The 23,417-nt window shown below is 45.2% G+C and overlaps 1 protein-coding gene across 2 annotated transcripts in view; it reads left to right on the forward strand.

Annotated features, from left to right (window-relative positions):
• The first annotated feature begins 19,363 nt into the window (after positions 1-19,363).
• Positions 19,364-23,417, forward strand: part of OSBP2 (oxysterol binding protein 2) — a 237,594-nt gene continuing 233,540 nt past the window's right edge. The window contains exon 1 of one of the 2 annotated variants that reach the window (XM_006894795.1): positions 19,364-19,989. In XM_006894795.1, the coding sequence (XP_006894857.1) occupies positions 19,370-19,989 (620 nt within the window). In that variant the 5' untranslated portion in view covers positions 19,364-19,369. The remainder of the gene's footprint in view (positions 19,990-23,417) is intronic. The other variant, XM_006894794.1, reaches the window with a different exon arrangement.

A 23,417-nucleotide genomic window follows, 5' to 3' on the forward strand; every position in this document is an offset into this window, starting at 1 on the left:
AAACCTGTTCCTGAGATGGTTCTGAAATTCAGGTGGGATAGACTCAAAGTCATATTTTGGTTGCCTTGGATTTGGTTTAATTTTCCTCGACTTCAGCTTGAACTTGCACATCGTGGTCTGTTCCACAATCAGCTCCTGGCCTAGTTTTCACAGCTGTAAATGATTCCCATCACAATAGGCCTTTTATTTTCCTGGATACTGGTGCTGAGAGTGTTGAATGTGGAGCCAAGCAAACTAAAGCTGTGAACAATCTCAATCTTTTCACCATCCAACCTGATGCTGCCAATTGGTCCAATGGTGAGAATCTCTGTCTTCTTATATGTGTGCATATATGTATACATATTTGTTTCCATCCCAAAGAAAGGTGACCCAACAGAGTGTGGAAACTATAGAATAGTATCATTGATTTCACATGCAAGCAAGATTCTGCTGAAGATTATCCAAAAACGTCTGGGACAGCACATCAGCAGAGAACTGCCCAATGTCCAGGCTGGGTTTAGAAGGGGTCGTGGTACTAGGAATATTGTAGCTGATATTAGATGCATCATAGCTTAAAGTAGGAAATAGCAGAGGAATGTATATCTGTGTTTCATTGACTGTGCAAAGGTGTTTGACTGTGTGGATCATAACAAACTGTGGCTGACTCTGAGAAGAATGGGAATTCCAGAACACTTGATTGTGCTAATGCGAAACCTATAATTGGACCAAGAGGCAGTCATCAGAACAGAGCACGGAAACACTGCATGGTTCAAAATTGGGAAGGGCGTACGCCAGGAATGTGTCCTGTCTCCATACCTTTTCAACCTGTTTGCAAAACAGATTATCTGGGAGGCTGGGCTCTATGAGGAGAAATGTGGGGTCAGGATTGGTTGAGATCTAGCAACAATCTGTGTTATGCAGATGGCACAACCCTACTTGCTGAAACTGAGGAGGACCTGAAGCGCTTGCTGCAGAGGGTGGGTGAAGGACTACAGCCTCCAGTATGGAACAGCACTCCTCTGTCAATTTGCTTATTGCTGAGGTAATCCGGGTTTTCTGTGATGCTGAACCTTGTGCCACTGGGGGCCGGGTCTCAAATACTATAACGGCTGCCCATTTTAATGTTTGGTGGAGCTCCCAGATTGATTCTGGTTTGGAAGCAGGAGCAGTAGCCTCTGGAAACTATGAACTTGGAGAAATGACGATAGTTAGAAAAAGGCCTTTTGTTCATAGGGTCGCTATGAGTCATGCTCGACTCTATGGCAGTCAACAACCACCACCACCACCAGGTGGTATAGAGTCGACTATGACTCGTAGAGAGCCTGTGAAGAACAGATCTGGACCTTGCCCTACCCCGCACCATCCTCACGATTCCTGACAAGCTAAAGCCGTTGTTGCAGTCAGCACATCTTGTTGAGGGCCTTCCTCTCTTTCTCTGATCCTCTCCTTTCCCCCACATTTTACCATCCTCTCCTCAAAGGAGCACCCTAGTTACACTTCTACGTTGTCCTGATGTGGATGAACTGGCTTTCTTGATTGGCGTGGGGAAGGTGGGTAATCCAGAAATCAGGAGTAACTCTGGTTCCTTCTGGTCTTGGGCATGTCACCACACCACTCCGAAATTCTTCCAGAGTATTCTGGCAACTGGAAGGGACCTTAGATCTGTCTTGTGCAAGACTTAGGAATTGCCTTGCCAAGACCAGATGAATATTTCGTGGTGGGGCCTAGATGCTGCCACGTATTTGTGAAGTGGGCAGGGAATCCCAGCTCTTTCCTGCCAAGGAAAAGGAAGCTGATGGTGGTAAATGCTTTGAGAAGTGAGATGACCAGGCCAGAGCATCCCAGAGGTGTGTCCTTGCATCTGATTGAAACAGATCCCATAGAAACCACTAGGGGTCAGTAGACATGGTTTGTGCGTTCAGCGAGACCATTCTAGCTGGAGCAACACCAGTGTGTGGGGAGCTGGGCAGGAGGCCAGATCTTATAATTCAAAGGGATGGCTGGCAAATGAAAGGCTGGAACAAAGACCAACCCAGCCCAACCCCTTGTGAAGCCAGCAAGTGTTAGCCTGGTATTACAATGGTAATACACGGTCTGGTCTCGCTACTGATACAGGAAATGCACGCTATGAGGATTAAGGGGCCAGGAACAGGCCTTGCATCGTGGCCTCCTGGTGCCCCTACTAACTTCTCTCCCACCTATAACTCGAGGTGGTTGATCTCTGCTGTTCCTGCCACTTCTTAGAACTGGAGATAAAGTTCCAAGTGTCACCCAGCAAACTTTGTCACTAGTGGATTCTGACATTCAGTGACCTCATGGAGTTTTCAATGGCTACACACACACCATGCTCTGTGACTTAGATGCTGGGTGCTGGGGAGCAAATTGTGCTCTGAGCAAAGTCGAAAAGTCTGGGCTTCTACAACGCGGTAGTGGAAAGTGAGGTCCTTAGCACATTACAAACGGATTGCTTTTGCTAGTCTGCTTGTCTGGGAGCGTTTTTCAAAGGCCCTATCATTAGGCAGTAGTTAAAATTCAAATGTACAGACCCACTGGGTCAAGCTGGCTTCTCTGATGCTGGGATCTGCATTGATGTGATTTGCCTGTTGAATCTTCTAAATTGTGTCTGTACTGACAGCATTTTCATTCTGCTTGTTGTTATGTGCTGTTGAGTCACTTGTGACTCTTAGTAACCTTAAGTAGCTTTGAACTCTGTCCTATCGTGAGTCAATCACACTGTCTCTGACACACATACCCCTTTACCCCACTTACTGTGTCAATCCATCTCATCTGGGGTATTTCTCTCCTGAGTTGTCCCTCTACCTTTCCAAGCATTACATCCTTTTCCAAGGACTGGTCCCTCATCCCTCTGTGCCATGTGCCCAAAGTATATGAGACAGAGCTTCACAATCCTTGACTCCAGGGAGCAACTTGGTTCTATCCTGTCCATGACAGAAATGTCTATCTTCTTGGCAGTCCATAGTTCTTCTCCAGAACCACAACTCAAAGGCATTGATTCTTTTATCATTCTCATTTATTGTCTAGCTCTTTGATGCATAGCAAATAATTGTGAGGACCATGGCTTGGATCAGGCACACCTTAGACTCTAGACTGACACCATTGCTCCTCAGTACTCTGGAAAGGTCCCTGACAACAGACTTTCCCAGTGCAAAGCTGTTAAATATCTCAATCTCTGTTCTATTGCTGATTTTCTGTCACGCACAATCATTTATTGCAAGAAAGTCATGGTCCATGCACAAGTGATGCCCAAAGAAGTCCACTTAGGCCTGGAGAATCAGAGCAGGGTGACGTTAGTTACCCACAATTCAACAGCACATGGTTCTCCAGCTACTATTCTTGGTGCTGGGAATTATCAGTGAACAAAATCAATGATTTTAATCTCCTGCCATGATGGAGCTTCAATTCTAACACTCCCTATAGGAAAAAATAAAGCCAGTAAAAACTCTGGCTTCTGGCATTTGGAGTCTTCTGACTGAGGGCAGAAGGCCTCTGGGCCTTCCAGAGAGAACGTGTTTGTGAAGTTCAGTCTCTGGTCTGTGGGAATAGACTGCCCACCACACAACCCTCGCAGGTCACAAGTGTTCTTACCACTCCCCCTCTTGCTGGCTGTGTGAGGTGCCTGGGTGAGAATCTCAGCTCTTTCTCTCAGGAGAACATCCTCTAACTCCCAGAGCTACGGCTTTTTTATCTGAAGACCAGGAAGAATGACAGTGCCTATCTCATAGGCTTGGCAAGACCTCTTGTGACCTCCTCTAAGAAGCTGCTTCACTATGGAAGGCTGTATGGCACTTTCCCAAAAAGTTGCAAACAGAAATACCATTTGACCCAGCAATCCCACTACTGGGAATATACCCTAAAGCAGATATATGCACACCCATGTTTATTGCGGCTTTGTTCACAATACAAATGGATAGAGAAGCTGTGGTATACTCACAAAATGGAATACTATGTTGCATTGAAAAACAACTCATGAAATATTATACAAAATGGGTGACCCTGGAGGACATTATGCGGAATGAAATATCTCAGTTACAAAAGGATAAATATTGCATAGTGCCACTGTTGTAAAATGGGACTGACATTGGGTTTGAGGGGACACTGAAAAAGATGGGATAAATAATGTATACTGCATTGAAACAGATGAGGGAGAGAATTATTTTAAAGAGATATATGATTAGGTATTATTGTCATGACAGGAGTCCAGAATGAAGGCTGCACAGTGGAGTGGACTTGGGGGTAGGGATTGTATAACAATGGGAGACTTTTAGTTTTCAAAGAGAATGAATTGAGGGGGAGGGGTGGGCAGGGAGAAAAGTGCAACAATGAATGAGTGGAAATCCAAAGTCTGTAAACTTTCATTATAATTAATTAAAAAAAAAAGAAGTAGCTGCTCTGCAATCCCAAAGGCACATCGTTTGAATCCACCAGCTGCTCTGTGGGAGAAGGATAGGCCAAGTATGGGTCTCTCCTACTCAGTGGTACTCAACAACTACCACCTCACAGACTGTGTGTAAGAGCTCAGAGATGCAGGCTGAGGATCTGCGCGAAGCCTGATAAATGCTATGAGAAGTTGTCATGGTGACCATTACTATCATGCTGTGCCTCGAATTGGCATGTGAGCCTTGAGAGTGAGCCCGGTGGTGGAGCGAGCCAAGAATCTGGAGAAGAGGCCTCAGGTTCTGTGACTCTAATTTGTTCTGAGACTCTGGTTGCCATCTGTCTTCCTTTGGGCCTTGTTGAACTTCTCTCCTGTCTTGTACCTCAGTGACTCAGGCTGGGATATATCCAGAGCCTGGGAGGGACCCAATGGCATCTCTCTCCATGAGCATCTATTAGGGACCTGGCTGTAGAGCAGTGTTGGTCCCCAGGGCCCCAAACAAGCCTTCCGTGGGTAATTCTTGGGGCAGAGAGTACAGATGCCACAAGGATGATATAATGATGGGGATTCTTCAAAGAGACAATAAGACAACTAGAGAGGAGGTTGGACCCTTAGAACCTACCCTTCCAGTCTTATATCCTGGGAGCCAAATGAATGAGTCATTCTTCCTATGAGCCAAATTGAATTCTTTGATGTCTAAAGAGAGAATTTGTTTTCTTCATCTGAACCTTTGATCCTACTATTTGTCCTGCTCAAATTAACAGCCATTCCCTCAACCCTCAGCACCTAGTTTCTCCCTGCTGTGATTCTCCTCAGACTGGGCTTTCACCCCACCTGCCTCTCATGACCGCCCTAGTTCTCCCAACAGCCTGTGAGCAGGACAAGTCTGGTTACCTCTTCATTTGTGAAAATTGTATCACGCTCTTTTTTACCATATCGTCTGGCGCTCTCAATTTTTTTTCCAAAATGGGAGTTCCCCCCCCCCCTTTCGTTACACGTACTTTGGGTACGTGGGCAGGAAGGACCAGTCCTTGAAGAAGGACATCATATTTGGAAGGGTGGAGGGACAGTGCAGGAGAAGACTCCGGATGAGGTGGGTTGATTCAGTGACTGGGGCAATAGGGGTAGATGTGTTAGAGACCGTGAGACTGGCTCAGAATAAGGCAAGCTTCAGAGCTATAGTACATAGGGTAGCTATGAGTCGCAGGCGACTCAATGGCACATAACAACTTGCTGCTTCAGAGCTTCTTTTGCAACTGAAGAATCATTGATACTCCAGCAAAGTCTTCAAACATCGTGTGTGGTTTCTGTCACTCTAAGCAGAGGGGCAGGTAGCAGGTGTGTTAATTCTGGTCACAGTATGTTGTTGCTGGTTTTTTATTTGTTTTTGTTGGGTTTTTGTTGTTGTTGTTGTTGTTTTTAAATTGACTCCAGCCACTTTGGGGTGGGCTCTGCAAACCCCAGTTCTTCCTGCTTCCATTACAGCTTATCATCGTAATTCAGGTGCACTGACCCTGGAAGGCATACGAGTTTATGATCAGCCCAAGTATGAAAAAACTTAGCTTGTTTGAGTTTTTAAAAAAATAAGTTGTTTTTCGTCCCTTTACAGCAGGAAGTAGCTAAGAGAATACGCCGTCCCCTTTTCCCTATGAATCAGGGTGAAGTCTCTCTCAAGGAGGGGTGATAGGGAATGGCAAAGGACACACTGACAAAGGAGATTAATCAGAACTGGCTTTGACAAGCACTGTGGTAACTGGACAATTAAAACAGACTTTCAAGGGGGGGGGAAAGAACGAACTGGGGAGGAGGATAGAGGAAATAGTGCAAAAATGAATGAATGAAAACCCCAAATCTCTGTAAATGTTCATTAAAATTAATAAAATTTAATTAAAAGTTGTTTTTGTTGTTTTTTTGGGGTGCAGATTCCCCCCGAACACACACACACACACACACACACACACACACACACATTTTCCTTCACTGACATCTTCAGTAAGGTTTTACTTGCATGTAATATAAATGGTATTTTTGGATAATTTCCACATCCTGTTGGATTATCCTTTCGGGGGAATGGGAACAAATATGAATCTCCTCCAGTCAGTTATTTTGTAGGCATACCATAATCTTAAGAAGGTCTATTATCATTACAGAAGTCCAGAGTGAAGGCTGCATTGTGGAGTGGACTTGGGGGGAGGGATTGCATAACCAAGAGTTTTTCTTTTTAAGAAGAGTGAATTGGAGGGGAGGGGTGGGCAGGGAGAAAAGTGCAACAATGAATGACTGGAAACCCTAAGTCTCTGTAAACTTTCATAAAACTTAATAAATAAAGTTTAAAAAGTAAAAGAAAAGGTTTACACATAGATAAAAAAATAAAAGAAGGTCTATTGTGCCCTATACTAATTAAAAGCCACTGACTTTGAGATTTCTAGCTCAATATATTTAGCTAGCCTCTGTATTTGCTAATAACACAGACATTCTGTATTTGTATATCTGTATTTGTAATAACACAGACATTCAATAAGTATGTAACACTGAAGGGAAACTAGAAAGTATTTCTTCAGCAGATGTTCCCTAAATTCGATCAAGCCTTCTTATAGGTTCTGATGAATACCGAGATGAGTGAAAACACAGCAAACATCTTGAGCTCAGATTCTAATGAAGAGAGAAAGAAATGCACCAAATAGATACTTCAGAGACTGACAAGTGTAAGAAGGGGTAAAGAGCAAAGAGAGCCCTTGGGCTAATCGTGTAGGAGTGTTTCTGTTCTAATGAGCATGGATCACCAATGAATGGAGATGTCAACAAGACTTGTTATATGGAAATAGATTTGAGCTGGAAACAGCAATTAAGAAAACATTCTTAGCAGGTTATAGAGAAGGTGTGAACCAGTCTGCTGGAAAAAAAACCCTGGGGAGCTTGGGCTTGGTCTAGGAGTTGGTGGGGGAAGGAGTAAGAAGAAACAAGAAAAATGGGGATTTAACTCCTTAAACTAGTTTGTGAGATCATGAATGCCTTGCACTGTCCTCCTTTATGGCTTACACATAATCCACAATACTCTTATACCTGCCTGGTATATAATAAACAAAAACTGACGACCTGGAGTAAGGGCTGAGAAGGGTAACTGTTCAGCCCACAGCCCTGCATTCAAGTTTGCAAAGGGCAGGTTCACCTTCTCCCAGGCAGACAAGTGTGGCTCTTCTCGAAGGAAACAGAATTAAATACTTGAGTGCTAAGGTCCACAATGTATTGGTGCCATAAAATAAAGCTTTTAAAAAATTTTTTTTTATTATTTTATATTGATTTGGTTACAAAGTTCATATACCTTGTGTTTCACACTATTCTTCATTCATATTGTGTTTCCTACAATCATTCCTATGCATTATGTTTTATAAAATCAATCACCATTGGACCTTGCCCATCATTACTCAATCTTTTCGGGTTCCTACCAGATCCTTCCCATTTCCTTCAACCCCTCTTTCCACCCACAAAACTGTGCAACCCTGTGATTTCACCCTTACCCATCCTCACCCTTCTCCTCTCATCCCTTCCCCTTGGGTTTCCATATATATTTTACTAGTTATCCATTTAAAAAAATTATTTTGCACACCCATGTTTATCGCAGCTTTGTTCACAATAGCAAAAAGAGAGTTGGAAACAACCTAAGTGCCCATCAACCAATGAATGATGGCTAGAGAAGCCCTGGTGTATTCACACAATGGAATACTACACTGCTTGGAAAAACAAGAAACTCATGAAATAGTATACAAAATGGGTGATGCTGAGTGAAATATCTCTGTCACAAAAGGACAAATACTGCATAGTGCCACTGTTGTAAAATGAGACTGATATCTGGGTTGGAGAGAGACTGACAAAGATGGGATAAATTACGTATACTGCATTGAAAGAGCTGAGGGAGAAAACTGTTTAAAAGGGATATATGATTAGGTCTTATTGTCATGACAGGAGTCTAGAACAAAGGCTGCATAGTGGAGTGGACCTGAGGGGGCGGGATTGTAAAACAATGAAAGAATTTTTCTTTTACTTTTCAAAGAGAAGAGTGAGGTGGGGGAAGGGTGGGCAGGGAGAAGAGTGCAACAATGAATGAATAGAATTCCAAAGTCTCTGTAAACTTTCATTAAAATGAATAATAAAAAAAGAAAATGGAACTTAAAAATTATTTTATACTGGTTTACATACAAAGTTTATAAAGTTCATACACATTATTTTTCACATTGGACCTATCCTTCAATTTTCACAATAATGGTCTTATGTAGTATTTGTCCTTATCAGACTGAGTTAGTTCTCTCATGATAATGCTCTCCAGTCTCTCCTAAGTTATCTAGTATTTTTCAAAACAGTTGCTCTGGAGTTTCTTAGTGGCCCCTAGGTGGTGCAAACTGTTAAATGCTTGACTACTGACTGAAAGAGTCAGTGGCTTGAACTCATCCAGAGGTGCCTGGGAAAATAAGCTTTGAAATCTGCTTCCAGAAGGTCGTGATCTTGAAAAGTCAATGGGGCAGCTCTCTTCTGCACACATGGGTCTACCATGAGTCAGAATCAACTCAATGACAACAACAATAACTTAACTCTGCCCCTCAAAAAGCTTCTAGCCACTTAGTTACACTTAATGAAAGAACTGAATGTAAACCAGACCTAGCCATGTAATGGCAGAGGGAATTCAACTTATTCACTAGCTATTTGCTTCAGGTCATATAGCAAAAAAGGGAGAGGTCTGGGATTCAAACTGAGGCTCTCTGTTATATGATGTCCTGCCTCCCACTTAGCATCTTGCAGCTCCCTAAGCTAATGAAGGGAGCTCAGTTCCATCATCCCCAAACCTTCCTTGGGTAAACAGTTTGCCAGGAGGACAGCTCAGGAGGGAGCTGTGGTGGCCTAGTAAGGAGCTGCACTGCCAATTCCAGGGCACATGATTCAAATCTACCAGCTGCTCCACAGGAGAATTAGAGGCAGTCTCCTCCAGTGCAATTTACTGCCTCTGAAAACCCACAGGAGGGTCAGCTATGGATAGGTTCCAACTCAATGGTAGATAATAATACCACGATTTTGAACAGGCCTCTTTAGCTCTGTGAACTTTGATGTCCTCTTGTGTAAAAATGGGGTGAAATGCAACTAACATTGCAAGATTGTTATAAGCATTTTGTTGTTACATATCATTCAGTCAACTATAATTCATGGTGACCCTATGCACAATTGCTCTGAACCCTGCCCCAACCTGAGCTAATCCCACTGTCTCCAATACACCTACCTTCATTACTCCAGTCACTCTGTCAATCCATCTCATCTGGTGTCTTCCTCTCCTGCACTGTCCCTCCACCCTTCCAGGCATAATGTCCTTTTCCAAGGCCTAGTCCCTCCTGAAAACATGCCCAAAGTAAGTGAGATGAAGGACGCTTCAAAATCCTTGCTTCCAAGGAGCAGCTTGGTTTCTCCCTCTCTAGGACAGACCTGTTTTTTCTCTTGGCAATCTATGATAAATGTTCAATATTCTTCTTCAGTTCCACAGTTTAAAGGCATCGATTCTTCTTCTGTCATCTTTATTCATTGTCCAGCTCTTTGATGCATAGCAAGTAATTGCAAACACCATGGCCATGGATCCAGTCCACGATCTGTATTCCCTTGTATTTGTATTTCTGGACTGACATCACTGCTCTTCAGTGATGGAGAGATCCCTGACAACAGAGTTTCCTAATGCAACTTGTGTTTTTATTTTCTGACTGCTGGTGCCAAGAATATTCATTGAGGAGCCAAGCAAGCTGAAATTGTTAACAGTCTCTATCTCTTCTCGATCTATCATGATGCTGCCAGTTGGCCCGGTGGTGAGAATCTTTATTTTCTTGATTTTGAGCGTCAGTCCGTAGTGCAGACTATTATAGTCCTTGACCCTTTGCAGCAAATGCTTCCGGCCTTCCCAGTTTCAGCAACCAAGGTTGTGTCATTTGCATAATGCAGATTGTTTCTCAGTCTTCCTCCAATCCTGATGCCACATTCCTCCTCATAAAGTCCAGCCTCCTGAATGATCTGTTCCGCATATAGATTGAAAGTGTGTGGAGACAGGATGCATCCCTGACGCACCCTTCCCTGATAATGAACTATGTGGTGCTTCCTTGCTCTGTTCTGATGACTGCTTCCTGGTCCAGGTATAGGTTTCACATGAGCACAACCAAGTGATCTGGGATGCCCGTTCTTCTCAAGGTTAGACACAATTTGTTGTGATCCAGAAAGTCAAATGTGTCTGCCTAGTCAATGAAAGAAACACTGGTAGGCATTCTTCTGATACTCTTTACTTTCAGCCAAGATCCATCTGACACTGTCTATCATGTCTCTGGTGCCACAGCACACCACTAATCAAACAAAATTTTCATGAAAAAACTCACTGTAAACAGAAAGAAGACAACCTACCCAATGCCCGCATATGTCCTAAGCACCCAGCTTCCACGTTATCAACACCTCATCATCCTTAGGCTTCTGCTCTCCTCTCTTAAGTAGAATCCTTTTAAAAGTAAATCCGGAACACCACTTAACATCTTCATTTAGTGCATACCTCTACAGCTATTGTGGGTGGGTGCTGTCGAGTCAATTTTGACTCATGCTGTAGTTGTTAGGTGCAGTTGAGTACAACTCCTAGTGACCCTGTGAACAGCAGAACTGAACTTCGTCCTATCCTGTGCCATCCTCATCATTTCTAACATGCGTGAGCCCATTGCTGCGGTCACTGTGTCAATCTATCTCATTGAAGGTCTCCCTATCTTTTTCCTACCCTACACCTTTCCAAGCATGACAGGCTCGCCTAGTAACACGCCGGGAATATATGAGATGAAGCTTTGTCATTACTGCAGAAATATTCTGGCTGCACTTTCTCCAAGACATATCTGTTTGTTCTTTTGGCAGACCATGGGATAAGAAATATTCTTCTCTAGCATCAGAGCTCAAGACCCCTTTATGACAAGAGAACTGGGTTCTCTTTAGATTTATAATCTTTATGGGAACAGATAATAGATCTTTTTTAAAAACAACAACAACAACAAACAAACAAACAAACAAACAAACCCAAATATCCCAACTACATAAAACCTTTAGTGCATTAAAATATTAAATATGGCCCTTCCCAGTAGTGACCTCCACATGCTAACATGCCTCTCACAAAAGATCTCCTTCACCCCTCTCCAGAAAAGGAGCAGAGGAAACACAAGAATCAGTGCCTGGTGCAGAGTCCGGATTCCTGTTTCATGGACGTGTAATGCCCAGGATGCTATAAAATCACCACAGTCTTCAGCCATGCACAAACAGTAGTGTTACGTGTTGGCTGCTCCACTGTTCTCTGTTAGGGGGTAAAGCAAGGCTTACAGGAGGATGCTCCTTCAGACGGAAGCAGCATTAAGAAATAAACACTGACTCAGGGAGCTCTGGTGGTCTAGTGGCAAGAAGCTGCATTGCAATCCCAGAGGTGCACAGTTCAAGTCCACCAGGTGCTCCACTGGAGAAGGAGGGACAATCTCCTCCTGTACCAGTCAGATCTGATTTGACAGTACACACACAAATAATAAAAGAAAATAAAAAATTTAAAAAAAGAAACACACACTGAATCAAGATGAATAGGAAACTATGTCAATGAACACAATTTTGGATAAAAGAGAATGTCAAATACAGATATAACTTATGGATGTTGAGTTTATATAAAAATACAATACATAAACTTATAAACTCATAAAAATTACACACACATATACTTTGTATAACCTAGTATAAAAGAAATATTTTATTTACTTAAAAATAAAATCATGCTGTGAAGTTGTTTACTAGTCCATTTCCCTCCTCGGGGATCTCAAATAAAATATCTCTGCTGCATACACAGAAGGTACTGGGTATTGCCCACTGTGGCTGTTTTTGATTCTTGAAAACCCAAGTTACACTGATTTCTTCTCTAGCTTCTCTAATTCATTTCAGCAAACATTATACAGAGCACCCTCTGGGTAAATAATAACGGACAGTTTCCTGAGCACTTTCTGTGCCAAATGGGCCTCATTATTCTTCATTATCCTCATTTTACAGAGAAGTAAGTGGGAACTTGGTGGGATGGCTGAAAGTCCCACAGCTAGAAAGTGGCAGAGCCAAGATTTCCCAAGTAGATCTGATTCTCAAGGCCCAAGATGTTCCCTTCACGTCACTGTTTATCAAAGTGCGGCCACCCACATCAGAACCCCACAAGGGAGGCTTGTGAAATTGCATGCTGCTCTATTTTCCCTCAGATCTGTTGTACGGAAATCTCGCGGAGATGTGGTTGGGAAACGGAATTTCTAATAAGCGTCTCTGGGGAGATTTTAAACAACTACTACTTTTTGGACAAGTGAAGCAAGTTGCTATTGTGTTTAGATGCTATGAAGTTGGTTCCAACTCACAGCAACTCAACACAGAAGAGAAAAATCCCTGCCTGACCCTGTGCCATCGGCACAGCACCTGCTGTGCCCAAACGCATTGTCACACACACTGTGTCAATCCACCTGATTGAGGCTCTTCTTCTTTTTCACTGATCTTCTACTTTTCCAGACACGATACTCTTTTCCATGGACAGACACCTCCTATAACAAGCCCAAAGTATATGAGATGACACTGCTCCGTGCTTGCTTCTGAAGAGAATTGTGTCTGCATTTACTTCTAAGATGTGTTCTTTTGGCAGTTCATGGTATACTCAATATTCTTTACCAGAACTACAATTCAAGGGTCTCCTTACTGTCAGGGACCTCCCAGAATACTGAAAAGCAACGATGTCAGTCTAGAGACTAAGGTGCGCCTGATTCACTGCATGGTCTTCACAATTATTTGTTATGCATCAGAGAGCTGGACAATGACTTAGGATGACAGGAGGATGACAGGAGGATGACAGGCCTGCAAATTGTGCTACTGGAGAAGAGTCTTGAAATTACCATGGACCGCCAAGAAAACAAATAGGTTTGTCTTGGAGAGGGTGAAACCAAGTTTCTCCTTGGAGGCTAGAATTTAGAAGCTCCATTTCATACACTTTGAGCATGTGGCCAGGAGAGACTGGTTCTTGGAGAAGGACATCATGCTTGGAAGGGTGGAGCGACAGCACAGGACAGAAAGACCCTGGATGAGATGGATTGATACAGTGACTGGAGCAATGGGGGTTGGTGTGTTGGAATTAGTGAGACTGGCTCAGGACAGGGCAGGGTTCAAAGCTGCTGTACAAAGGGTTGCTATGGGTCACAGGTGACTCAATGGCACATAACAACAACAATAACAACTGATTGTACAACTTTCTTTTTTAAAAAATTTTAAATTATTTTTTTTGTGTGTACTTTCAAATCAGACCTGACTGGTACAGAAGGAGATTGCCTCTCCTTCTTCAGCAGAGCATCTAGTTGATTTGAACCATGTACCTCTGGGACTGCAGTGCAGGTCTTGCCACTAGGCCACCAGAGTTTACTTGATTGTACAACTTTCACATGCATATAAAGTAATTGGAAAATACCATGGCTTTGATCAGGTACACCTTAGTCTTTAAAGTGGTATCCTTGATATCCCTTGCACAAAAATGGAAACAGAGAATTAGAAGTTGTAAAAATTAAGTGAGCTGCATAAAGATCAGCATCCAAGGCATTAGCAAGCAGAAATACATGGGTCAAAATGGACCGTTTTGAAGCAGATCTGGAGAAGATGAGGTTGCTTTTTGGAGATAAGGATTTTGGAGCTCTGTCTCACATTGGGCATGTTGCCAGGAAGGAATAATCCTTGGAGTACATTTTTCTTGGGAGAATAAAGAGTCAGCAAAGGAGAGGAAGACTCTAGATTAGATGAATTGACTTAGTGACTGTTGACTGTGGGATCAGGTGTGTCAGAGATGGTGAGGCTGGATCGAGGGAGGGCCAGGTTCAGAGCCATGTTCACAGAGTCACTTATGAATCATGGTCAACTCGATGGCACATAACAACTATGTCAGGAATAAAAAATTGAAAAGGACATCGCACTCATCATCAAAAAAGATAATCTCAAACCTTACAGGCAGTTCTCCTCTGTCCTAAAAATGTGGTGATGTGTGGGGATTATCTCAATTGTGAGAGTTTTGTTGGTTTTGCTACAGTGTCAAAGAAACTTCCCAGGTCGCTTCTTCCTTTACCAGGAAACCCAACCTACCACTGCTCCTTTGACTTGGGGTAGCACAACCTTGCTTCCACCTCATTTATTGTTGTTGCTGTTATGTGCCATCGAGTTGCTTGCGACTCATAGCGACCCAATGTCCAACAGCCCTGAAACCTGCTCTATCTTGTGCCAACTTTCCTGTCTCTTACACACCTACCCCCATTACTCCAGTCACTGTATCAATAGTCATCGATGGTCTCCCTCTCCTTCTCTACCCCTCTGCCCTTCCAAGCATGACATTCCTCTCCAAGGATCGGTCCCTCCTTGCAACTTGTCCAGAGTATGTCAGATGAAGCCTCAGGATCCTTACCTCCAAGGAGCAGGCTGGTTTAACCCTCTCCAGGACGAATCTGTCTGTTCTCCTGGTAGTCCATGGTATATTCAACACTCTTCTCCAGCACCACAGCTCAAAGGCATCAATTCTCTTTCTATCATCCCTAGTCATTGTCCAGTTCTCTGACACATAGCAAGCAATTGTGAAGACTGTGATCTGGATTAGGTGCACCTTAGTCTCCAGAGTGACTTGAGAGACAAAATATTTCAGTGATGAGCATGTACCCTGAGCCTCAGAGATGAGAGATGGGGTGCAGAGGTGTCTTGAGGAAGGGAGTTTCTTAAGATGTGTCAGGTATATGGTATATGCCCTGAGTGCCAGGTGATCCTGGGCAGCTTCTATTAACCATCAGCTAAGAGAGATCCTTGAGCAAGTTATAAGGAATGTTTTTATGTCCAGGATGTTCCATGAGCCAAGGGAGACTGTGGCTCTGCTAAGTGTAAAAGATGCAGCTAAAAAACATTCTGCGCTCCGCAGAGCCCTTTTCATCACTGAAGGCCAGGAAGGCACAGTTGTCCTTTTACATAGTGGTATCGTATGTTAAGCAAAAATTAATGAGCTTTAAAATACACCACCAAATAATTTGAAGATCTATTCTGCAGTGTAATGCTGACAGAGATGGGTTCACATCCATCCACATACAAAGAAAGACTGGCTTATAGGACTTATCACTTAATTACACACCAATTGTTAAGGCCAAAGATGAAAAAAAATTGAAGTTTTCTCCCAATTTTGCAGTCTGAGTTGATGAAACACGCAACCAAGAGGCATAAATAATAAATTATGGTGAGACTGCAGATTTTGGACATAAAGAAGGATTGTTGCTATTGTTGTTAGATGCCTTTGAGTTACAGTGAGTTGAGAGTCTCACTTATAGTGACCCTGTGAACACCAGATCAGAACCCTTTCCTAACCTGTGTCATCTTACAGTCTCTGACATACTCAAGCCCATTGCTGGATCAGTGTGTCAGTTCACCTAGTTGAGGGTCTTCCTCTGCTTCACTGTCTTTTCACCTTTACAAGCACGATGTGATGTCCTGCTCCACGGATTAATTCCTCCTAGCAACGTGCCCAGGGTTGAGGGGTGGAGGGGCAGCGCAGGAGGGGAAGACCCTCTATGAGATGGATTGATTCGGTGACTGGGGTAATCGGGATGGGTGTGTCAGAGGCGGTGCGGTTGGCGCAGGATAGAGCAGGGTTTAGGGCTGTTGTGCATAGGGTCACTATGAGTCGTAAACGACTCGATGGCACATAACAACAACAACAGCAATGTGCCCAAAGTATGTGAAACGAAGCTTCATCTTTGGCTCCAAGGAGCATTCTGGCTGCGCTTTCTCCAAGACACATCTGCTTTTTCTTCCAGCAATCCATGGGCATTCAGTACTCTTCTTCAACACCACAGTTCAGAGGCATCATCAATTCTTCTGTCATCCTTATTCATTGTCAGCACTCAGATGCATAGCAAGTGACCAAAAACCACCGTGGCCTGAATCAGGGTCTCTTTAGGATTAGTAGTCAGAAAATATGGTTGATCATGGAGATGAGGTTGAAGATGGTATGACAGAATTTTGTACAACTGCCGATGTATTCATTATATATACCTTCTTAAAAAAAAAAAAAAAACACCCAAAACAACCAAACAACAAAACACCACATAGTAACATCACCTGATGGAATCAGATTGACTACATCCACATAAAGGGACAGTGGAGAAGCTTAATAGAACAAAGTCAGGGGCTGAGTGTGGAATTGCCCGTATATAAGTTGACAAACTCACTCACTCACTGCCATTGAGTCAGAAGCAACTCACAGCTGATCTTACTACACTATAAATCGCAGTGTAGAAGACTGCCCATTGTTCTCCCGAGGAAATACTGGTGAACTTGAACTGTCAGAGAAGTGTTACCTTTGGGTTAGCAGTGCAACTCCATATGGCCTTGAAGCTGAAGAAAATGAAAAGAAATCTTTGAGAGTCAAAATATGTACCTTGAGTATATCTCATCTGAGTTTAGAGACTTAAGAATAGATTTGATGTACTGAGTACTAATGATTAAAGACCAGAGAAATTGTGAAATGACATCAAGAACATCAGACACGAAGGAAGTAAAAAACAAAAAACAAACAAAAACATGACAGGAAAGAGAGAAAAGATCAAAGTGGATGTCAGAAGAGACACTGAAAGATGGGTAAGTCTTTGCTCTCCAGAACTCACTGCAAAGCTCCGGGTAAGATCACCATTCAGAGGCAAGTGCCCCAGAACGTGGTTCCAGAATCACCAGAAAAGATAGCAGACTTCCTGCTCACCAGCATCCACATACCTCACCTCCTATTTCTAGTACCTTCCAGTCTCCTGTATCATTTTCATGGTGAAGGCTAGTTCAAGGACAGATTACCTTCTCTCAGACTAAGAACAGGAATGAATGGGTGTGTAGGGAGAGGAGATAGACACACAGAGGTGCAGAAGGATCACACAGACGTGGGAAGAAACCCAATATCCAATCTCTAATCTTATTTTCCCAATCATTTGTAGTAACTGTCAACTGTCTACTTTATAATTGTTTTGTGGTGGATGTCATCAAGTTGATTCTGATTCTTACTGGGTACAACTGGGTCATTCTCACAATCATTGCTGTTTGAGCCCACTGTGTTTGTAACCATGGTGCCAATCCACCTCATTCACTGTCTGTTTTTCACTGACTCTCCGTGGAGAAGCACATTTCCCTTTGCCAACACTAGTTGTTAGGTGTCATCAAGTCAGCTATGACTCACAGCAATCCTACAATCCTGTGCCATCCTCACGACCTCTGTCCTCTCCCTCACTGACCCTCTACCTTTCCCAGCATGATGTTTCTCTCTAGGGTCTGAAGAGTCCTCCTGAACATATGCCCTAAGTAAATGAGACAAAGTTTCAACATTCTTCCCTCTAAGGAGCAGGCTGGTTGCACTTTCTTTAAGACAGATTTGTGTTGTTTTTGGTAGTCCCTGAGAAACTCAATCATCTTTGCCAATGCCACAATTCAAAGGTAAGGATTTCCCCCTCTTCCCTTTATTAACTGTCCAACTTTCATATGCATAGGATTCAACTGAAAACATCACGATTTGGATCAGGAGCACCTTAGTCTTTAAACTGACATCCTTGCTCTTTTAGAATTTTGGAGAGGTCCCTGACTATAGATTTCCCCAAGTCAACATAAAGCAGTTGGATTCTATGAAGAATGTGACATCAGAATTGCACGAAGATTCATCAATAACCTGTTATGTAGATGACAAATGCTTGTTTGCTGAAAGTGAAGAGGACTTAAAATACTTACTGCAGATCAAAGACTACAGCCTTCAATATGGGTTATATCTCAGTATCAAGAAAACAAAAATCCTCACAACTGGATCAATCATCAGCAATATCATGACAGATGGAGAAAAGATTTTAATATTTTTTTCCAACACTTGGTCCCTTCTAATGAGACTAGAGGAAGTTTCACTTCTCAAGAGTATGCTCGTTGTACATCTTCCAACATGAATTTGTTCATTCTTCAGTCTATGATATATTCAATAATCTTTGCTAACACAATCCAAATGTGCTAATTCTTCTTTGGTCTTTCTTTTTCGCTGTCCCTTTATGACAATTACTCTAAAATCCGTGTTGTTTAATCTGACACCTTTAGAAACAGTGCTATGAAAACGGCAGGCTATCTCCCTAGAAAAATGCACAGGCATTTGAAACTCTGTGGGAACACAGCAGGGGCTTCCCTGACCACTCAGGGTGATGTTGAGTTTACAGTAACTTTCTGCATTAATTTAGAGAATCCGAACTACGTTGTCTTTTTTCGGGTGCATTTCATGGTTCTGTGTTTCCTCCACCTCCGGGAGGAGGGGCGCCGGGTGGCATCGGGCTCCACACTCATCATTGTTTCCCCGGCGCCTGGCACGGATTGCGCAGGGATGGTTGCTGGAAACCCGCCATCCCTTCTCCTCGCCCGCCGACCCCGCCTGCGGCCCACAGGTGCGCCTGACTCGGAGGCGGGCACTGGCCACCGAAAGGAAAGGAAGGGGGTGTCAGCGTCGGTTTTTAAGTGTCAGGCGCCAGCCGAGCGTTACGTAGACAAAATGAGACCGCGCGCGATGAGCGGCCTGCGTACGGCCTCGCCCCGCGCACGTGACGGCGCCCCGCTCCACCCTGTGCTCCCTCCAGGCCCCGCCCCTCTTCTGCACGGTCACGCCCCGCGTCTCGCCCAGCCGAGCCTAGTGCCCTCGTCACGCCCCACCCCTTTCCCTTATTCTGCCCAGCTCCTCCCCTCGCTCCCGCCTAGCCCCGCCCCACCACGCTCTCATATCCTATCTCGCCCCGCCCTTCGCTCCCTCCGTCCCCGCCCCCCCATGCCCCGCCCCGCGCTCGTGCCCCGCCCCGCCCCGCCCCTCCAGGCCCCGCCCTGCACCTCCACCCCCGCCCCGCGCGTAGGGCTCCCGCGTTCCGGTCGGCCGGCTCTATGGGGAAAGCGGCCGCTCCGAGCCGAGGCGGCGGCTGCAGCGGCCGCTCCCGCGGGCTCTCGTCGCTGTTCACGGTCGTCCCCTGCCTGTCCTGCCACACGGCGGCGCAGAGCATGAGCGCTTCCACGCCCGGCTCCCGGCCGGAACCTAAGCCTCAGCCTCAGCCGGTGTCAGCGTCCGAACCGCTGGCAGAACAGGTGTCGGAGCCAGTTTCCGAGCTCGCGGCCAGGTCCGAACCGGTGGCGGAGCCGGAGCCCCGGCAGGGAGCGGGCCTGGCGCTGAGGCTGGGATCCGGGGCAGCGCCCGCGCCGGGCTTGGCCCCACCTGCAGGGGTCGGGTCCTTCACTCACACGGTCTCGGAGCCGCAGGAGCCCTTGCCCTTGACCAAACTCGGATCGGGGCCGCTGCCGCCTCTAAAGTCCCAGCAGACTCCTCGACAGTCAAGGGCAGCGTCGTCGGCGGGAGCGTTTTCAGCGATTAGTACCCGCAACTCCAGCGGCGGGACAGCCTTACTGCCCCTGGACAGCTTCAAGGGCTGGCTGCTCAAGTGGACTAACTACCTGAAGGGCTATCAGCGCCGCTGGTTCGTGCTCAGCAATGGCCTCCTCTCTTACTACAGGTATGGAAGTTCCAGGGAGGGGACATCTGAGGTTGGAGGGCGACTGATGCTGTCTCTATGCGAGAGGCCATGTCTCTGGATGGTCTCCAGGCTTGGAGGGACACCGCTCACCTAGGGACACTTGGGGGGCCTGGAAGTCGGGCAGAGGAACCTCCTGTGGACGTGACCCCAGCGAGCTTGGGTTTGAAATGTGTTCTGAGAGCGAGAGGCAGTCATGGGGCTCCTTTGACTCTCCTTTAGTAGCTGTGGAGTTGGGCTTCCGCGATGTTTCTAGATCTTTTCCCTGCTGATTTGCTAGCTGAGTCGGCTTGGCCTGCAGACGGCTTTTGAGGTCAGGTGGGTATATTTTTCAGGTAGTAGACGGTGGAAAGATGCTGTCCTCTTGTCTCATTTTCGCTGTCAATTGCGGGATTCAGCCCCTTTCCCCAAACAATTGCCCCTTGGAGTTCAGGCAGTTTGTTTCTTCTCAATTCTTCAAATTGAGTCGTCACTCAATTTGTTTCTTGCCTTGTATTAAACGCCTGCTCTTTTGGGCCCCGCCCCTGGCATTTTGTGAAGACCCCAGATGCATCCTGTTCTCCTCTTGAATTATTCCAGAAGCAGTTCACAATTCAACACCACAGGCCAAGTGGGAAGCAGCTAATGCTTGGCTTTTTACTGGAACTGGTTCTCTCATTGTGTAGGGTCAGGACTGACTCAGAGCTGACCCTCCAGCTGGTTTCCGGAAGCTGTAAATAGCATGAGAGGCCACTGTCCATCTTTCTCTTTCACAGCCACTGGTCGAGTTAAACCTTCAGAGAGGTTAGCAGCACAAATCCCTATGGACTTGACCACCAGGGCTCCCTCTGAAACTCACTGGAAAGGAGCAAGATCCCAAGAGCCTCTCTTCTTGATGGCTGTTATCTGAATGTGTTTCCTGGAATTGGTTGAAGCTTTGAGAGCACTTTTCACAGTGCTCTAACCTATACTATTCACACTTGAATCTGGACCAGAATTCCTTGGGAGCTGGTGAAAACAGGAAGTACTGGGCTCCATCCACTAAGTGTCTGATTTTTTGGCAGATGCCCCTGGGAGGACTCAAACAGCCAACATTTTGGTTAACAGCCAAATGCTTTTCTTGCTTCCAACCACACACTGCTCTGATGCAAACTGGAGGGCCCTGCTTGGCTGTTTCTTGGGACTTGGGCCACCTTGCTTACTAGGCCAGGTAGTAACTCTTCAGGTCACCCTATGCAAGGGGCATTCATTCAATCCTTCCTGGCGTTTGGAGCACAGTTTCTGGGGGATGGTTGAGCCCATGACACCCCTGCGAATCTGAGAGCTCTCTTAAAGTTAAAATGTGTTTATTCACTGGCAGGAGAGAATGTGATAACACATTTCTAATGTTCTCATGTGGTGATGTGATACATTTCTTCCTCTAGGCCTGAAGACAGCACCATACCTACCACCTGTCACAGCAAACATGTTATTCTTAGAGCAGTAGGGGACGCTGAGTGAAAGGACTCACTGAGTGTCTCACAGGTCTTAAGACAGCCCTGGTATCAGGCATGGGAACATTTTACCCAGCCAGGCAATATTCCCTCAATGGTTGGCTGTGTCACTGACTCCTTGAATGCCTGAGTCACGTAGTCTGTGGACCACACACTCTTGATTTTGGTTAGATTTACTTCTTTCATCCTTACTCCTCACAGTGAGGTGGACTTCAGTGTTGTCCTGTTGCACAGATGAGGGTGCTGAGGTTTAAGAGGGGGAAGTTAATTATTTAAAGTCACCTAGCAGTGCTGCAATTCTGAAGTCACACAGTTCAAGGCCATCAGCGGCTCCATGGGAGAAGGATAGGCAGTCTCTGAAAAAGCGCCGGAGGGTCAGAGATGGATGGTTTCTGACTCTGCAATACACAACAACAACAACCAAGTAGGGAGCTCCGGTGGCCTAGTGATGAGAAACTGTGCTGCAGTCCTGAAGGCACACGGTTTGAATCCACCAGCTCCTCCACAGAAGGATGGGCAATCTCCTCCCTTGTGATTAAACTGCCTCTGAAAACCGAATGGAGGGCCTGCTGTGGGTTGGTTCTTACTTGATAGTCCACCACCACAACAGCCACCACCAAGAAGGTGGGGCTGACCCATGTGAGTCCGTTCCATTTGTGTTCTTAGAGTCCCACTCCTCCTCGATGGCAGCGTTTCCTGATTATCTGTATCTGCCGACGTGCCACTAACTGTTGGGATCAAGACCTTATTTATGATCTAGGTCCATACGCTGGTAGGAAGGTCTAGTCGTTGTTACAGGCCATCAAGTCATTTCCAATTCCTGACATACAACAGATGGAAATCTAGCCCGATCATGATCACGCACTGTCCTGAGGTCTTTGTCTCTTCCGTTGCCCCCTCTTGCTTTTCTCTTCTTGTTGTGGTCGTGTGCCCTTGAGTCAGAAACGACCATTACTGACCCTCCTGCAAGTTTTCAGAGATTGCAATTGCCTAGGAAGAGATTGCCCATCCTTCTCACACACAGCAGAAAAGGTGGATTCAAACCACATGCTTTTGACTCTTACCACTAGGCTCCCTGAGCTCCCTCTTCTTGCTTTTTGTCGTCGTCGTTGTTGAGTACTGTTGAGTCAGAATCGACACATAGCTGGTCCTCCGGTGGGTTTTCAGAGGCGGTTAATCACATGGGAGCAGATGGCCCATCTTTCTTCTGCAGAGCAACTGGTGGCCTTGAACTGCATGACTTTGGGATTGCAGCGCAGCTTCTTGCCATTAGGCCACCCAGATGCTTTAGTAGAAGTTAAACCCTGACCTCATGGATTTTGCTTGTTTGGTTTTTAACTGGAAGAGCAAAGTCATCCTTTCTTTTTTGTAACAAGTTTCTATATGACATTCAAGGTAATCTCAGATGCTCAGGGTGGTAGGAAACATTCTTGCTGCGTGCTGATAAGGCTGTGGAGACAGAAATTTGTTTTGGGGGAGCTGCGGTGGTGAATCTTGTTCCTTATGTATTTGCTTGCACAGCTCGGCTGTCTAGTTGTTTGTGTTGTTTTTTGTTTTGTTTGTTTGTTTGGTGAGGTTTTTTTTTTTTACTTTTCCAGATTCCAAAGTGGGCAGGAGTGGCCCTTGACTCTCCTGGTTGGAATGAATGATGCCTGTTATTTAGGTAGCACTGGGCTCTCATTCAGTCCCCTGTGAGGCCTTCAAGCCCACTTCGTAGGTGGGAAAATTGAGGCAGAACGGAAGAGCTTCGTGGCTTAACCACAGGTACCAGCTGCAGTGGTATCTTTATTTACTCCACAGTTGAATGCTGCTGGAGCTGTCTGTCTGCAGAGAGAACCCAGCTTAGCCCTTGAGGGTGGGGGAATCGGGGATCGCAGCTTCTTCCCTGGGCTCTGTTAGAAGAACACTTTGCTTGGCCCTTGTTTTGTGTAGTGCAGC

Source organism: Elephantulus edwardii, unplaced genomic scaffold, assembly GCF_000299155.1.
Source record: "Elephantulus edwardii isolate Elephantulus edwardi_28Jun2011 unplaced genomic scaffold, EleEdw1.0 scaffold00151, whole genome shotgun sequence".
In the NCBI taxonomy this organism is placed as follows: Eukaryota; Metazoa; Chordata; class Mammalia; order Macroscelidea; family Macroscelididae; genus Elephantulus; species Elephantulus edwardii.